The sequence below is a fragment of the Geotrypetes seraphini genome, chromosome 11 (genome assembly GCF_902459505.1).
Source record: "Geotrypetes seraphini chromosome 11, aGeoSer1.1, whole genome shotgun sequence".
NCBI lineage: Eukaryota > Metazoa > Chordata > Amphibia > Gymnophiona > Dermophiidae > Geotrypetes > Geotrypetes seraphini.
Genome location: NC_047094.1, coordinates 28146255 through 28165175, shown reverse-complemented (window position 1 = coordinate 28165175; position 18921 = coordinate 28146255). Strand labels below are relative to the sequence as shown.

The 18921-nt window shown below is 41.5% G+C and overlaps 1 protein-coding gene across 1 annotated transcript in view; it reads left to right on the top strand.

The window, feature by feature from the left end:
* The window catches only part of IQCK (IQ motif containing K), a 126486-nt gene that overhangs the window by 57298 nt on the left and 50267 nt on the right, over positions 1-18921 (top strand). The window contains exons 5-6 of the mRNA XM_033962950.1: positions 9479-9531; positions 10536-10613. Coding sequence (XP_033818841.1) covers positions 9479-9531; positions 10536-10613 — 131 coding nt within the window. The remainder of the gene's footprint in view (positions 1-9478; positions 9532-10535; positions 10614-18921) is intronic.

Genomic DNA, 18921 nt, shown 5'->3' with positions numbered 1-18921 from the left:
TTTTTTTTCAAAGAGATAAGGCAGATGATTTTAAAATATGCAATGTCATTTCAGGAACAACTATAGAAAAATAGACAAATATAGACAGCAGATATAAATTCTCAAAACTGACACATTTCAATCACTAAATTGAAAATAAAATCATTTTTCCTACCTCTGTTGTCTGGTGATTTCATGAGTCTCTGGTTGCACCCCTCTGACTGTGCATACAATATTTCTTTCTTTCTACCTCCTGCAAGCTTCCTCTCCTTTGGACCTCATTCCTTCACCCAACCAGCATCTGTCTCTGTCCCTCCATGAGTCCAAGTTTTCTTCCTCTCCCCACCCTTATTGGCAACATATCTCCCTCTCTGTCTCATTGTCCTTTCAATCCCTCCCTTGCTGCAAAGGGAGTGGGGAAAGAGAGAGATCCAGGGTGCATCTCTCCCACTCCCTCTACTGCCACATCCAACATTTCTCCCTCTCTCATCCTCTAGATCATGTGCAGTATTTTTCACCACTGCCCACCAGCCCCATGCCCATTTCTCCTTCTATCACCCCTCTCCAGCACAATGCCACATCTCTCCCTCCATCACTATGTCCAACATTCCTCCCCCTTGCATCTGCCCTCTCCACCACTATATTCAACATTTCTCCCTCTCATCCATCTATTCCCCATGCATCTCTACCTCACTCCTTTCTCTCTGCCCAATTTTCCTCTTTCTTCCTTTCCCCATGTGCACCATGCCCAACAATTCTCCCTTTCTATTCCCTCCCTCCTATGTCTAAAGTTAGTGCCCCTTCCTCCCTCCCTTCTTTGTCCCATGTTCATGCCCCCTCCCTTCCTTCTGTGACCCGAGATCCTGCCCCCCTCCCTGCCTTCCAGCCTTGTTCCAAAATCGTGCTCCTCAAATGTCCCAACGCACTCCTTCCCCCCCCCCCCCTTTCTCCCTTTGTCCCAGATCCCTAAGGGTGCACATACCGAGTGTTGAGAAACACTGTTCTACAATACAGGGAAATGGATGTTTATTCACTGGGTGTATGCATTATGATCATCTTTTTTTTAATGTATAGGAAAAAAAACATTTAGAAAGCTGGCACATAGCCAGTTATGTTTCTAAGATTGCACATGACCAGTTTCTTTGCTATCTTAGAGCATAATTGATTATGCTCATAATTGGTTATGTTTATAGTGACCTTTTAATCTTGCGGTTTGGCCTTTGAGGGATTAAAAACCACTGAGGGATTAAGGGGTCAACCCTCCCCCCCAATCCCTCCATTGGAGTGCTGCTCAATATCAGCTGGAAATTAACAGCCTCTTTTACAAAGCTGCGCTAGCAGCTGCGCTTCGCTAATGACCCTGAAGCCCATAGAGATTTAAAGGGCTTCAGGGCTGTTGCCACACGGCAGCTGCTAGCGCGGCTTTGTAAAAGAGGCCGTAAATCTAAACATGCTTGGGAGCAAGTGTATCCTCTGATGTTGCTCTTTTAATACATAGATGTTTAGTTCTTTTCCAAAATGGGAACTAAATCCCTATGAACTTGCCATGCAATTGTCTCACCCAAAACAAATCTGGGCCATATCCCTTCCATTTGTATGCATCTGGGTTTAATGGCCAGTTTATATACATATTAACCTTGAAGGGAGCTTGTAAAACGAGGGCCAACGGAACAATTTCAGGAAATTTTCAAAAAATAATTCAGAATAAGCAATTAAAATGTCTAGAATGTATAAGTCTTCATGCCTATTGATTCAGATTTACTACATGTCTTTTAATTGGTAGCTGAAGGTGTGCATTTCCTTGTTCCCTAAGTTTTACAGTCTAAATCTGTATGTGAGTCAAAGTCACATGAAACTTCAGCAGGGTTTGAACCCTTGCTGCCCTGGTCTTTGGTGGCTGATTTTTAAAATCCCTTTGAAGTAAAGCTTCAGTGCTGAATTAAAAGCAAAAAAAAGTATGCTATTTTTAGTACACTGTCTTGCACTGGACATGATTCCATGTGAAGACCATTATCCTGCAGAGTATGCAAAAATTAGCTCACTCCTTTACTTCTCATTTAGAAGGTAAGTTTAAGTATAGAAATTATAAGTGGTCATTTTACTAGGCTGCAGTAAGCATTAACATTGCTTATTGGAAGCTTCTACACCTCTAATGACTGGGTAGTCAAATCAGAGCAGTCTGAAAGAGCTTCAGAAATGGTGTTACAATACATGAGCTTCAGTAAAGGTGTTATAATACATGAGCTTCGGTAAAAGTGTTACAATATATGAGCTACGATATATGAGCTTTAGTATTGGTGTATCATTACAGAGTTACAGTGTTTCTGTGACAGTTATTCATACCTGAGCTTCAGATGGTGTTCATTGTTGGTTTGAGCATCATGGTATGGTGCATTTACATATCCTTTACTTTTAGTCTTTCTTTTGACTGAGTATACTGTACAGTCTGGGTGTGCTGTGTAGAATGTATATTTACTCTAAATACATCTTAACTATTTATATCATCTATGTACATATACAATAATTTAGTTTCTGTGTTGAGTGCATTAAAAAATCCCTTACTGCGGGGCATGTTTAGGAATCCTGTGGTAATTTTGTGATTAGTGTGCACTTCCCATGCACTAAAAAATATATTTGATTTGTTAGCACTGGGAGGGGAGTGTCAGGGGCAGAGAATAGGGGCCAGATTCATTAACCAGCCTGATTGGGCCCGATCCGGGCAGGTCCAGTGAATTCTGCACAACTTAATATACAGATGGGGCAATCGGAGGAACGGGAAGTGCACACTAATCACAAAATTACCACAGGATTCCTAAACATGCCCCGCAGTAAGGGATTTTTTAATGCACTCAACACAGAAACTAAATTATTGTATATGTACATAGATGATATAAATAGTTAAGATGTATTTAGAGTAAATATACATTCTACACAGCACACCCAGACTGTACAGTATACTCAGTCAAAAGAAAGACTAAAAGTAAAGGATATGTAAATGCACCATACCATTACCACACTGCACTGTTTCTTAGATCTCACAGGAAAGTGGGAAACTATCTTGAAAGATAAAGTGTGGGCATTCTGCTATTATTATTATCATATTCTAATCCCAAAGAAATGGGCTCTGCCCTGAAATAGAGAGATTATCTGTCCTGCTTCCTCACCTATTGCAAGCACTTTGGAGCCATTTGAGTCAAACACTATTTAATTATAGGAATTAATACATCACACATTTTGTTATTTCTGTTTCCTTCTTACACATTTCTCTTCCATTTGTTCCTGTTAAGCAGCATGTCTTGATGTGATTTGTATTGCATACAGTATCTCACTGGATCTTTCATTTCCTGAAAACACTCAGAGTAGGGATGGCAAAGACTTCTAACCAAATGAGGGCATAATCCAAAAAAACCCTTTATTTTAATATCTTTATTGATTTGAAAACAATACAATACAGAAATCACTCTTCATCACCCCCATCTCCCTCTCTACAAAAGTACAAAACATGTGACAAATTAAGAGTCTTAAAAAAATTATACAGCATGTAAACAACAATAGTCATCTAAAGGAGCCACAACCTTCTTAAAATGCTGAACCCTACAATGCCTCATAGCAGCCACCTCTTCATATTTACATATTAAACATAGCCCAGCCCACCATGCATGAAAACACAGAGCAGTACTATCCTTCCAATCTGACAGAACATGCCAAACCCAGAAGAGTATCAAACAGCTTAGCCGTGCTCTTTCGCACCAAATGAGGCAAGGCAACTGAATGCAAAATTAAAATTTTATGTCAGCTCTGCATGAAACCCCAAAACATCCTTACAATCCTTACAATGCCTATCGGGCTGCAAGGTCGGTGTGGAGCCGGTGAATTTGTCAATTATAAATTTCTAATGCAGTATAAATTTATCTAAACATGATTACGATAATTATTTTTATGTGTGGAGTTTTTTCACACCAGTGATGATACAGATTGTTTTGGGTACCTTGTGGCTCGACAGTCATTGAGGTCTGTTTTTCTCCACTGTTTATGTGCTTATGATTTCAATGTTGGAAGTCTTGTTCGAATGATTGTGGCTCCCACCAACATATATTAAACTTGTGAAATTATTTTAGTTTTTGCTATATGGCTGTTTCCACTTTGGTTAAACTGGAAGGGTGAAGCCAGGAACTAGAAAGTATAAAATCTCAGGGCTAAGCTGGAAAGGCCCAGAGGCCCATGCACCGTAGCATATGCTACATATTGTAGTCCTGCAGAAGCAGGCCATAGAAGGTTACTCCTGTGTGGAAGGGATATGTTTTTGTGTTTGTTTTCCCCATCTGTGAATTAAATAGGATCTGTACCTGACACCTTCAATAAAGCATTATTTTGTTCAACTTAAATCCTCTGTGTGGCTGCAGTTCCTCCTGGCCCCAGGGCCTGCCCTCGCTCATGATACCACATTAACCAGAGTTGCTTATTGTTTTTTGGTCCTTATGCTTCAAATGGCTCATTATGGATACATAGTATAGTTCCACAGCAGTATTTACTTCTAGGATAGTTTTTTTCCTGTTAAAGTTATTATAATACTAGTTCATTTTACAGTAGCAATAATAACTAGTTCTTGAATTAAGTAAGTATCATGCCCATATTTGATTTTATCACACATTTAATCATATTTGATAGCATGGTGGCCTCATCTCATAATTACTAGTTTAAATAATGAAATCCACATGCTGTGGTTGGTCTGATTAAAGGTGGGAAAATATATTTACATGTTCAGCAATCTGCTCTTTCTAATTAGCTTCTGATTTCCGTGCTCACATACTTTGACTTCCTAATGGGAGAGGCAGTACAGCTAGAACATTTTTCAGCATATAGAATTCTATTTGCAAAAGGATTTCCTCTGCAATCACGGCAGACCCCTTTTGAAAACGGAGCCTATGTTTGAAGTGAAAATGAATAAAGAATTAAAAACAAAAAAAAAGAAAACGGAGCCTGTTGTGACTAAAGAATGCAGTCTGGATATAGCCCCATCCCCACTTCCCCAGTTACAGTATTTTTCAAGGCTGTTTGTGATAGGGACACAAAATACTATTTATAATGTGCTATTTTTAATTAGCTGGATAATCCTACTTTTTAATTATATTATACCAATGTACACGATCATGAACAGGAACTGATTCCTTTCTGCAAACTAGTTCTACAAAGCCCAGCTGAGGGTTAACAATGCACATTGTGCAGAGGTTTCCTGTGTTTTTCCTGACTGAAGATATGTAGGGAGGCTGTGGCAGAGGTAAATTAATGCAGGTCAGCTTTGTGTCAGCTTTTCCCTACTAGCACTAGATTCTGCCCATTGACTGAACATTTACTGTATCCCGATTGTAGGCAGTTGTAGGCGTCCTACTCTTGTCTAATCTGCCAATTGGGATGCACGTTTTAAAAAAAAAATGCTCCCCAGGCAGGCTGCCTATATTGAAGGCGCCTCCGGGATCCTAGGGAAGCCTGCAAGCCCACCTAAGCTCGCCTAAAGCTAAGTGGTAGCCTTAGGTGAACCTAGGTGGCTCTACGCGTCTCCCTAGTAGAGTGGGAGATGCTTGCAATGTAGGCCAGCAAAATTCTGGCCTACATTGTAAGTAGACGCAGCCGCTATAATTATTGCGGCAAGGGAGCTCCCTGCCGTGATTAGTATAGCGGCCGCAGCTGTGGCCGCCAGTCTCCTCCACCTTCCCCTAAATGAACAAGGGAAGAGGGATGCCCAATCCCGGCTGCCAGAAGACCCCCCCCCCCCACTCGCTACCGACGATCGCCGGCAGGAGGGTGCCCATCCCCTCTTGCCGGTAGGCCCCCAACTACCCCGACAATCGCCGGCACGTGGGTGCCCAACTCCTCCTGCCAGTAGGTCCCCCCATCCCCCCTAACACCCCCCGCTGGACCTCCCCCCACTAACCTTAAAAAGTTGGCTGGGCGGCCACTATACTTATCGCAGCAGGGAGATCCCTTGCTGCGATAAGTGTTGCAGCTGCATCTACAGTAACCCAGTTCTGTAACCAGCAACTATAACATGGATGTCGGTTACAGAATCGGGTTTATTTTGGGCGGATGCATCCGGGCCTTACTGTGCATGATATTAAGCAAATAAGTGTATTGATTGTCTTAGCTTTCTAGCCACTGCTGTCAGGTTATATTTTGAAGGCGGGGGGGAAACTCCAAATTTTTACACAGGTTAAATGACAACACATTTTAACTTCATTCTCTGAGGATATTTGATAACAGAAATAGAGAACTTCATGAGTTTCTGTTATAACAGTTTGGAATTAGGAGACATTGAAAAAAGACTCTGGAAAAATAGTTTTAGGAGAGCACAGAAGGAGGGTGCCTTTCTGTGAAAAAGGAGAAACTGTTAACTATTGAATGTTTTGAAAGGAAGCCATTATCTGTAGACAGCTATTAGCCCAGATTATTTCTTTTGTCAAAGCTAACAATGATCTAAAGAAATTTAGGGAAGAGTTAATAACATGTGTTAAGGCCCAGATTCTGTAAATGGCGCCTAAAAATCAGCTGGCACTGACTGCATGTCAATCACACTTAGATGCCATTAACAGAATTGCAGCTTCCGGTGCCTAAAAAACCCTGTTGCCGCCAGCAATGTAGGCCAGAGTTTTCCAGCTACATTAGCTAGAGTATGAGCCCGCCAGGACAGATAGGGAAAAATACTTGAGTACCTAAATGTACACCACTTAGGTTATAAGTAGTATATAAATACTAAAAATAAATAAATAAAGACCTACATTTCCGGCGTCTAAGTTTTTGGAGAATGGTGCATAGCGGTGCCTAGTGATGCCTAAGGTCTTCTCTGGCTTTAAGTCTATACATGCCTACTTTGACCTTTGGTGCCGCTAGACACCATGCAGTAGGGGCGATTCGAGCGCCTACCCCTGATAAGCGTCTACTTTTTAAAATGTGTTTTTAATCAGTTTTAAATGGTTCTTTCAATTGATTAAAGCAATTAAGTTAGGCACTGGTAGGCACAATCTAGGCACCGTTTACAGAATTTAACCCTAAGGGAATAATAGCACATGCTGTTTGCCTTTTAACATATAGTAAATGGAAATATTGTGAGTTATTTTATTTTACCATAATGTATATTAGTTGAAGACAAGGCACAAGTTGGGTTGAACTTTGTAAGCTACATTATTCATGGAAAAAATACCAGCTCAAAGCTAGCATTATTTTTATATTCAGGAGCTTCAGGCCACCAACAAGTGACCCAGTGTCCAGTGTTTCCAGGCATTGTCTTAAAGGGACCAGCTGCTTCCAACTCCCCCAGAAACCACCTCTAGAACCTCTAGGCATGCTACAGAGAAACAGTGGTGGTGATAAAGTTAGGCCAGGGGGACGGGAGAACAACATAGCTTTAGAATTATCTGGGTTTAATTTTAGTTTATGCTTGATTAGCCAGTCAGTTGCTTTAAAGAGATTGATATAAAGGGCATGAATTTCACTGGGGTTAGATGGATCAAAAGGAACCAGAAATTGAATATCATCTGCATAAGCAAAGCATGTAACAATGTCAGAAATGGGGCCATGAAGATGTTAAATAGTGAGTCCTGTGGTACTGCACAGTTTAATAAATATATGCTTGAGGTGCATCCCTGAAAATTCACCATATATTTTCTTGAGGAAGAGTATGATTGAACCCATTCCAAGGCTGTGTCTCTGATGTCAATTTTGCATAAACGCTGCATCAAAATTAAATGGTCAATGAGGTCAAGTGGTGCAGAAAGGTCAGGATAGAGGAGAAAAACTGATTTAAAGTGATCAAGTTGATATCTAATGAATGTTGTGACTCCTAGCATGGTAGTTTCTGTATTATGGTGCTTGCGAAACCCTGACTGATTAGGATGCAAAACATTACTTTTGTCAATGAAATTGGTGACTTGAGTGAGCACAATGCTTTCAATAAGTTTGGAAAGGATAAGCAAACTGGAAATTGAGCGATATTTTTCTTTTTTTTAATGTCTTTCTGCCTAGAACATATCATGGCTTTCTTCCAAAGATTAGGGATATAAGCTTGGAAAAGACTATCCACTACCATGCAGTGGATGAAAGGAGCAAGTAGGATGATATGACGTTTGCGTATGCTTGATGTAACCAGGGTCTTGTGGGGCTGTAGTTGGTTTTAAAGCTTTCAAGGTATTGATCACAGTTAGTAAGAATGGAATATCAAAATTATTGAGGGTGCTACTTAATAGTGAACCTTTCTCTGTAAATAAAATATCTGAATGCGGGGAGCTAGTTTGAGAGGGCAAGGCCACAAGATGATAGGAGTTGGAAGACAAAGAAGGTCTCAGGGACTGGATTTTTTTTTTTTTTTAATCTGCTAGTGTGTCAGCTATTGGGATCAGTGAAGAGTGACCTATTACAGTTTGAGTAGTAAGTGATCTAAGCATAGAATACAGAGCATAGGAATTTGAAGTATTTGAAATATGCTTTGTGTAGTAGTCCTTGGCCACTCGAATGGCTATTTTATATTGATGAGTGCTGCTAGTCAGGCTAGCCTAGCAGGAGTGTGGTTACATCTCCAAAGACATTCTAAATGGCGCAATTGTCTTCTGAGAAGTTTGAGTTCTTATGTATACCACGGTTCTTTAAAAGCTAAAGAGTTCATATGGAAATTTAATGGCACTATCTTGTCAAAAGTTACTTTAAGTGCATTATCCCAGTATGAAGTTAGACACATTATTGATACCTCCCTTAATCTTTCTTTCTGCATCTCTGAATCAGCATATCCTCTATCCTTTCTGTCCCTATATTCTCTCCCCTTGTTAGTAAATCACAATGATCTCCTTTTTTCTCCCCCATCTAGCTTTTCCTGTGTTTCCTTTTCCCCTGTCCAGCATTTCCTGGTTTTCTCTCCCCTATGTCCATGTCCAGTAGCATCTGGTTTCTCTCCTCCATCCCAGGTCTAATGTCCCCACCCCCATCTGGGTTCAGCATCTCCTGGTTTCTTCCTACCACCACCACCACCACCACATCCTTCATCTCCCAGTTCCTGCTTACTCCTGTTGCTATCTTTGCTGCCATCATGTCTTGAGACCTGCAGGGAATAAACAGGAGAGAGGTATCTCTTTGCTATTTTTTGCCATAGGTTCCATGAAGTGGCAGTGGCAAAGGTGGCAATATAGAGAAGGATGTTGCTGGACTGTGGTCCTGGGGTACTTGAATCAAACTAGCAAGCAGCAGTGCTAATTACTCTGGCTCTGTTGCTGGCCAGATTTACTCAGATTTGGGAGGTCGCAGTTGAGGCTGGGAAGGCTTAGCTTCTTCAAGCCTCTTATACTGGGCACCAGTGGAGGATAAAAGTTTTCATTCTTTGGCTAAATCCTTGTCAGACCCAAACAAAGAAGAAAGGCACACATACCTATTTGAGGCAATCAATGAACCTTCTTACTTCTATCTGAGCTAATTCATGTGATCAAGAGCCTGACACCAACTTTTCTTTTCTTTCCTTTAGCGAAAGAGAACAAAATTTATTGCCTGTGATTTCCTCACGGAATGGCTATACAAGTAAGTTAATTATGTTGCTTTGCTTATTTGCTGATACAGCAGCCAGTTCAGATGAATATGGATTTTCTTGGCTTTTCCATTTTTTATGTTCTTTTTGTGCTTCCAATTCAGTTTAATGTGTTAGGAATCATGAGTCTTCGTTCATGTCTAATAGGTTGTTTTCTGCATTTGCAACACTTTCCCTCCTATCTCATCAGAGCAAATACAAGAGTATTGAGTGTCCTAGGAAAACCAACCTTTTGCTTGCCCTTGCTCCCTACCCTCATCCCACCCCAACTTAATTGCAGCTCCCTTCTGCCATTCCTACTCAGCTTCAGATTTTTCAAAAAATTTTAAAAGCTTCTCTGTTTCAGTGTTTTCTAGCACATAAGTTTCCATGAGGTCAATTCTTTCTGTTAACTACAACTATTGTTAACCGAGTTGAGCCTTGTTTCTCAGGGATGACTCGGTATATAAGTCCAATTTTTATTTTAACTTCATTAAAAATTTCAAAATGCATGGTCAGAGCCAACATTTTCTGATGCTGATCTTGCAAAGCATGAGATCAGCATCAAAAAGTGCTAGCTCTGCAACCATGCTTTTTGAACATGCCAATCTTGAGAAGGAAGAGCAATGCAGGCTCCCAATCCCTACTTGACCCATTCAGTTTTTTCTTCAGCTAGCAGGCCTTGGGGATTCCTGCCAGCCATTTTTCACCAGGCTGAATCCACTAGCTCTTCGGCCATTTTCCCCTTCCCTCCTCTGTATTTTGGTGTCCTACACAATTGCCTAGTGGTTGGGCTGGCTCTTCATTTCACCCAGTTGTTACAGTGATAATCCTTGATCAATGGCCATAGAACCCTATATATAAGCACCCTGAGAGTGGCTAGCAGGTGTCATTGTTGAGAGATGACTGGGGCATCCTTTTCCTGGTGTCTATGACTACTGCCTCTGTTGGAAGAATGGTAGACAGAGATCAGTTTCATAAAATTTTAATGTAATGTTTTATCTCCTGTTCTTGTCAGCTTCAATCCAAAAAGAAAAGATAAAGCCTTTGTAAATTTCCTCAACATCCCATTTGTGGCAAAGAGATTAAAGGAGCAGTAAGTATTGTGGCATATATATTCTTTATTAGAGAGGTCTAGAAGTGGGCATCAGATGTGGAAGGAGAGAAAATGAGCTTAAGCATCTTTAAAATGATTGTGTGATAAGAACATACTTAGGTTCTATTTATGTATTCCTGATATGTCAGGCAGCCAATTTATCCAGATAAATGGCTTTGAAAATTGATTTTCCCAAAAGCAGACATGCATGTGCACACTCCTTCTTTCTCCTTCTGCAGCAGACAGCCTGTGGGATAAGATGAGTGGTTCTGAAAGCAGAGGAGGAGATTCTTTGCTAAGCCTTTAAGAACCTTGAATGTAATGGTTGGAAAATAAAGAAACAAAAGAGAAATTCCAGACCACTCAGTGTTCACTTGAATACTGAAAACCCCCCCAAAGTATTTCCTTAATAATCTGGAATACCAAATTATTGGCCAGTAAGCACTTAAGGAACTTCTATGACTGCAGGTTCAACTCATATAATTTGAGAAACATTTGAAAGGTTGATGTCCTATTTTTTAAATATTATTTTAAATCTTGTTTATACAGGGTTGGTAGTCAGCCAGTGGTACTCAGCATTTTGCTTACTGCTGCCAGTGTTATTCCTGGAAATTCAATGCTGGACTAAGCATAGTCGCTTAAGTGATATTCAGTACTTAATCAGTTAGGACTGACTTAAGTGCCCTTTTTATGTGGTTACCTTAACCGGCCAAGCGCTGAATCTGCCCCTGAAACGCCCCCATGATAGCCAGTATTAAGATAGGCACTAACTGGGCATTTTCAGTGGCACTAACTGGTGTTGCTGAAAATAAGCGGTTAGCCTCGAACAAGCAAATAAACCAGCCATGAGCTGTTTCTGGTCAGTTAAGTCACTTTGAATATCGATCCGTCAATTTTTATAATCATTTACATTTTATTTTGAACTGTTAATGTTGGTTACATAAATTTAGCAATATTGTTGTAAATATTCAACCTACAACAGTTGGCATTTATTTTGGCCAGTGGTGGTGTTATGCCCAAACGTAGCCTGGCATTGAATATTTGGTTGTGTGTGGCCAGCTATCCCTTACATGGTTAAGTGCAATAATCAGCATATAACCACTTAAGTGAAACTGGACAAAGATGGAATTGAGTTTTAGACAGTTTGAATAGTGCTGAATATTGGCACTTAACTGTATAAGTGCGGATTCTGCCACTAGACCACCCACATATAGCTGTCTGCAGCTTTAGCGGTTAGTGCTGATATTCAATGGCACTAACCAGTTAAATGCCATACCATATAGTTTCTTATATCCTGCAATTTTCTACAAGGAATCATTACGATTTACAGTAAGTTGTGATCAGTTACTACATTTGCAAGCAGATTCTAGATAGCGGGTAAGTAGAGATCAGTCAAGAGGGAAGCCACTGCTTGCCCTGGATTGGTAGCATGGAATGTTGCTACTCTTTGGGTTTCTGCCAGGTACTAGTAGCCTGGATTGGCCACCATGAGGACGGGCTATTGGGCTAGATGGACCATTGGTCTGACCCAATAAGGCTATTCTTATGTACTTTTGTTCTTATTATGAGGAGAAGAGGTAAGTCTCTAATGCTCTTCTGAAGCTCTAATAGGAGGGAGCTTGACAAAAGTATAGGGATAGGCTGTTCTACAGTCTGGGCCCCAGGAATTTGAATGTGGACTCAAATAATTTTTTCTGATTAACATGTTGAGGTGAGGGAATATCAGGGGGACAGCTTAAGGCACTACGTTGTTCTTACATTGTAAGGAATGGGGAATCTTGATGTCCAGTATGAGTCCTTTAGAATTATCTCCATAGATCACTTTATAGACCATGCAGGCGATTTTTAAATAAATTATATTTTTCACTGACAGCCAGTTCAGTTTTCTCAACAGTGGGGCTGTCCTTTCGAATTTGACTACTTCAAACATTAATCTGGCTGCGCTGTTCTGAAGTAATTACAATCTCTTTTGTTCCTTTTCGAGTTATAGTAATCCAGGTTTGGCAGCAAGACGGCATGTGCCATGGTCCTAAAGTTAGTCTTGCTCAGAAGGAGAAGCCTGTGATGCCCAGATTGCGAAACTCCTAAACTGCCTCTTAGAAATCAAAAACTGGATGTCTGTCAACAAATTACAACTAAATGCATCCAAGACAGAACTCCTTTGGATCCGCAGAGAACACTGTGACCACACCCATCCCTCACTGTGCTGGGATTCAACTACTATAACTGCAAAAAACCAAGTGTGCAGCCTAGGAATACATCTTGACAGCTAACTATCGCTTTCCGATCATATCTCTCAGATGGTATCTTCCTCATTTTACTACCTACAACAACTCTAAAAAATAAGGAACTACTTTTCAGAGTCCATAGAAACATAGAAGATGACAGCAGAAAAGGGTCATAGCCCATCAAGTCTGCCCACTCCTTTAACCCTCCCCTAACAACCTCCTAAGGGGTCGCTCACAGGTGGTATCACCTCTACACTGCCCTCGTAAAGATCCGACGTGGGCATCCCATTTATTCTTAAAATCTTGTATGCTGCTGGCCGCGATCACCTGCTCTGGGAGTTTGTTCCAATGGTCTACCACTCTTTCTGTGAAGAAGTACTTCCTGGTATCCCCATGAAATTTCCCGCCCCTGATTCTCAGCGGATGTCCTCTTGTGGCTGACGGATCCTTGAAAGAGAAAATGTTGTCTTCCACCTCTATGCGGCCAGTGATGTACTTAAATGTCTCAATTATGTCTCCCCTCTCCCTACGCTCTTCGAGAGAGTATAGCCGAAATCTGTGCAGCCTGTCCTCGTATGAGAAATCCTTAAGCCCCAAGATCATCCTAGTGGTCATGCGCTGAACCGACTCAACTCTCAGTACGTCCTTACGGTAGTGTGGCCTCCAGAATTGCACACAGTACTCCAGATGAGGTCTCACCATGGTTCTGTACAATGGCATTATGACTTCCGGCTAACAAAGTCCGACTTCACACAACTACTCTATGCCTTAGTACTCTCCCAAATGGATTACTGCAATGCGCTATTGAACGGTCTCATGGCGAAGAATGTACATTGTCTCCAGTGTGTTCAAAATGCGGCAATCAGGCTTCTATAAAACCTCCGTGCCTGTGACCCTGCAAGGGAGGTGACCTTTTTGGAGAAAAAAATTTAGGCTGCAGATAATATAAAAAAAACATATGGATACTATGACAACTTTGTCTAAGGCACAGACCTTTCAACTTTTCTCATTATCTAGGTGATAATTCCACTACTTCCAGACATTCATATTATAACAACTCTAATATCGCTATAATCTGTGTCTGAATTCAAAAGGGCCTGGAATAGGCATGTGGGATATCTCAGAGAGAGAAAGAGATAATGGTTACTGCGGATGGGCAGATTAGATGGGCCATTTGGCCTTTATCTGCCATCATGTTTCTATGTTTCTACAATCAACCCAGAATTGCCCCCTAAATAGACCTACAGAAAACATGCTGGGCAGTCTGCCAGCAGTTACTGCACAGCCTTTTCACTTAACACATGTTAATATTTGCATTAAGTGCAGAATATGCAAAAACTTCCCACAAGTTGGTAAAGGGGCTTCTTTATGTTTAATAGTTCACTCATATTCTCTGTGGTCTATTATTGTCTGTCCCCAAATTATTGCTTGAGAGACACGTTCTATTTTTATTTAACCTAAAACCAGTTGCACAGATTTCAGTGGTCAGAAATATAGCTAATCAATTTCTGCTCCTTTGAGCTGGTTCGCTGCGGTGAAGATTAAAACCCTTTTTCATTCTACATGATTTACATTCCCCTTCACTGGTTTATTCTTCATTTGTGAACCCTACAGATCCCTTTCACTTCATAATAAAAGCTGGTGCTGATCGAGGTAGCCTTGTGTTACAGCTGAACAGACTATTAGGAATTTCATTTTGCTTTGCTAACATCTTATTCTGGATGTTTCATTATCACGTGGAGTGTTTTTTTTGTTCTGTAACTTCAACATCAGAAAAAGGGTACTTAACACTTTCCCATCTTTCCTTCTATCAAAACATTCCATTTTATTCTTCAAAAATATGAAAATGACCAGCTTGGAAAAAGTTAACAATATAGAAGATAAATATTTTTTTCAGATTCAAAGAAATGAAACCTCCTTGATGGTCTGAAGATGTCTTTAGGATTGAAGGTATACACATCAGTGATTAAAATTATTGTAGGGATTAAGCAATTTGAGCATGTTAAACCCTCTCTGAAGGAAGCACACTAGTTACCTTATCTTTCATGAGCCAAGTATAAGATGTTCTGACATACAGAGCATTTGACACAGGTCTCCCAAAGTATTTGGGTAACTTATTGATTCCTTATCATCCCATTCGTACATTGATATATCAGATACAAAATCGCCTTGTTATACCACCTCTGCTCGACTAAGATTGGATTCTACAAGAGATTCAGTTTTATTGATCAAGCTTCAGCCATCTGGAACTCCTTGCCTCATTACCTATGTCTAGAGTTTAGCTTAGCAAGTTTTAAAAGAATCTTGAAAGATATATTTTCTCATTAGTTTTTTCAGGTCATTAGCACAGTCCTGGATCTAAGCATTTAAACAGGGGTTATCTCTATTATCCCAGGACAAGCAGGCCGATATTCTCACGAATGGGTGACGTCACCACGGAGCCCTTGGTACGGAACACTTAAATCAGTCAAATCAGGCAAGTCTCTTCGGAAGAATAAGCATGTCGAGCCTTCGACACCCAATTCCCAGGTTCCACCGATGAAAGACTTGGATCTTTGGGAAGATTCCGAGGAACCTATTCTTACAGCCAAAGAGGCTTCCTCAGATGAAGATGGTTCTTCTAGGGCCTGTTTCAAAGCCTGAACAGACCTCCTTTTCTAAGTTCTTGAGGGAAATGTCAGAGGCACTTTCCATCCCTCTTGAATCTGATTCTAAAAAATCTTAGGCATTTTTGGATGCATTAGATTTTGATCAACCTCCTAAGGAGTTTCTTAAGCTCCCTCTTCATGACATTCTTAGGGAGACTTATTATAAAAATTTAGAAACTCTGTTAACTATTCCAGGAGCTCCCCGGAAGCTGGACTCTCTTTACAGGGTGGTGGCTCTTCCTGGTTTTGATAAGCCACAACTGCCTCATGAGTCTCTCCTTGTTGAGTCTACTCTTAAGAAATCTGCAGGTGCCAGAGTTTATGCTTCTGTTCCTCCTGTCAGAGAGGGTAAAACTATGGATCGTTTTGGCAAACATTTATTTCAAAATTCTACACTTGCCAATCGATCTGGAAATTATGCTTTCCATTTCTCATTTTACCTTAAATATTTAATTCAACAAGCGTCTGCTTTCCAGAAATATTTACCTGAACAAAAGCTTTCTCTTTTTCAGCAGCATATTGCTTCCTTGTTACAATTACGAAAGTTCTTGGTTTGCTCTGTTTGATACCTTTGAGTTTACCTCCAGAGCTACCGCTGTGTCTGTTGCCATGAGAAGGTTAGCTTGGCTTCGAGTTTCTGAATTGGATGTTAATCATCAGGATCATCTGGCCAATGCTCCTTGTTTGGGCGATGAGCTTTTTGGTGAGTCTTTAGAAACTACGACCCAGAACCTCTCAGCTCATGAAACCAGGTGGGATACTTTAATCAAGAACAAGAAAAAGCCTCCACCTATTTTTCCTTTCAGGCCACAATCTACATACCAACGTAGGTTTGCTGCTAGACCCCTATAACAACCTCAGTCTCAACCTCGGAGACCATGCCAACCTCAACAACATCAGCCTCATCAACATCAGCAGAAACAACCGGCTGCACAACCTAAATCTCAGCAGCCCTTTTGACCTGTTTCTTCGGAGCATAGCCAATCTTCACATTTCTCAGCCATTGCCTCAGCCCATAGGGGGTCGTCTTCAGTGGTTCATCAACCATTAGGAACTCATTACTTCGGACCATTGGGTTCTTACCATCATTCGTCAGGGTTACACTCTTCATTTCCAGACTCTTCCTCCAGACTGCCCTCCAAAAGAGTCTGCTTTGGACCCTGCACAGTCCTCTGTTCTTCTTCAAGAAGTACAATCTCTTCTTCAGCTAAATGCCATCGAAGAAGTTCCTCTCGAACAGCAGGGGAAGGGGTTTTATTCCCGTTACTTCTTGGTTCCCAGGAAGACAGGAGGACTCAGACCCATTTTGGATCTCAGAGCTCTCAACAACTTCTTGGTCAGAGAAAAATTCAGGATGTTATCACTAGCTCTCCTGTATCCTCATCTCAATCTCAATGATTGGCTATGCTCCCTAGACCTCAAAGAAGCCTACACGCATGTACCCATGCATCCGGCCTCTCAGAAGTATCTTCGGTTTCAAATTCATCATCAACATTACCAGTACAAGGTTCTTCCCTTCGGGTTGGCATCTTCTCCCCGAGTATTCACAAAATGCCTCATTGTGGTGGCGGCTTGTCTACGGCTATACGGTCTCCAGGTCTTTCCCTACCTGGACGACTTGTTAATCAATGAGATTTCCTCTCAGAGAGTGGCTCATGCGACATCTCAAACCATCTCTCTTCTTCAACATCTAGGATTCAAAGTCAATTTTCCCAAATCAAATCTCATTCCAACATAGCGTCTCCAATTCATTGGAGCAATTCTGGATACTACTCTGATGAGGGCGTTCCTTCCACCAGATCGTCTTCAGACTCTCATTTGTCTCTGTCAGCGATTGCTTCCTCTTCAGACCATCTCTGCCAGACACATGATGGTTCTTCTGGGTCATATGGCTTCCACGGTCCAGGTCACACCTCTGGCAAGACTTCTCAATGGACTCTAGCGTACCAGTGATCTCAAGCCAAGGATCGTCTCTTGAAGCACATATCCGTCATATCGTCTCTTCTGCAGTCTCTGCGTTGGTGGATGACCTCCTCCAATCGTTCCAGAGGTCTCCTTTTTCATTTGCCACCTCATCACAAGATCATCACTACAGACGCATCCCCTTATGCCTGGGGGGCGCATATGAACAATCTACAAACTCAGAGTTTTTGGACTGTCAACGAGCAAAAATTTCACATCAATTTTCTGGAACTCAGGGCGATGTTTTATGCCCTCAAGGCATTTCAACATTTTCTCTCTCCTCAAGTCCTCCTTCTTTGCACAGACAATCAAGTAGCAATGTATTACATCAACAAACAGGGAGGCACGGGTTCTTTCCTTTTGTGTCAGGAGGCTCAAAAGATTTGGTCCTGGGTGACAGCTTGTCATCTGTTCCTGAAGGCAGTATACATTCAAGGCGAGAAGAATTCTCTAGCAGACAACCTCAGCAGAATTTTTCAATCTCACGAATGGACTCTCGACTTTCTCATTCTCCAATCAGTATTTGCTCAATGGGGCACATCGCAGGTGGACTTGTTTGCAGCTCCTCACAATCATCAGCTGCCCCAGTTTTGCTCCAGCCTTTACTCTCCTCTCTGTCTGGTGGCGGATGCATTTCTGTTGGATTGGACGGGTCGGTTTCTATATGCCTTCCCTCCACTTCCTCTCAGATTGAGAACTCTGTTCAAACTCAAAAGGGAGTCAGCCACCATGATTCTCATTGCTCCACGGTAGCCCAGATAACATTGGTTTTCCCTCCTTCTACAACTCAGTTCCAGGGAACCCATACTACTTACAGTGTTTCCTACTCTGCTTACTCGAAATCAGCAATCCCTTCTACATCCCAACCTTCAGTCTCTACACCTGACAGCTTGGTTTCTCTCGGGCTGACTTCTACTCGATTACTCCTGTCTCAGCCTGTTTGTCAAATTATTGATGCTTCCAGGAAACCGGCCACTCAGCAATGTTATCAATAAAAGTGGACTCGATTTTCTTCCTGGTGTTTACTTCATCATCATGATCCAACTTCCTTGGCAGTGGAATCAGTGCTGGATTATCTCCTTTCTCTGTCGGACTCTGGTCTTGTCTACATCTGTTAGAGTCCATCTCAGAGCTATTGCTGCTTTTCATGAGCCAGTGCAGGGGAAACCTCTTACCGCTCATCCTCTGGTATCCAGATTCATGAAGGGCCTTTTCAATGTGAAACCACCTCAGGCCTCCACCTGTAGTCTGGGACCATAATGTGGTTCTTTCCAGTTTGATGAAGCCTCCATTTGAACCAATGGACACGGCTCCTCTCAAGTTTCTTACCTGGAAAGTGGTTTTTCTTATTGCTCTCACCTCTGCCAGGAGGGTCAGTGAGTTGCATGCATTAGTTGCAGATCTACCTTTTACAGTTATTCATCACGATAAGATGGTTCTCCGTACTCATCCAAAGTTTCTACCTAAAGT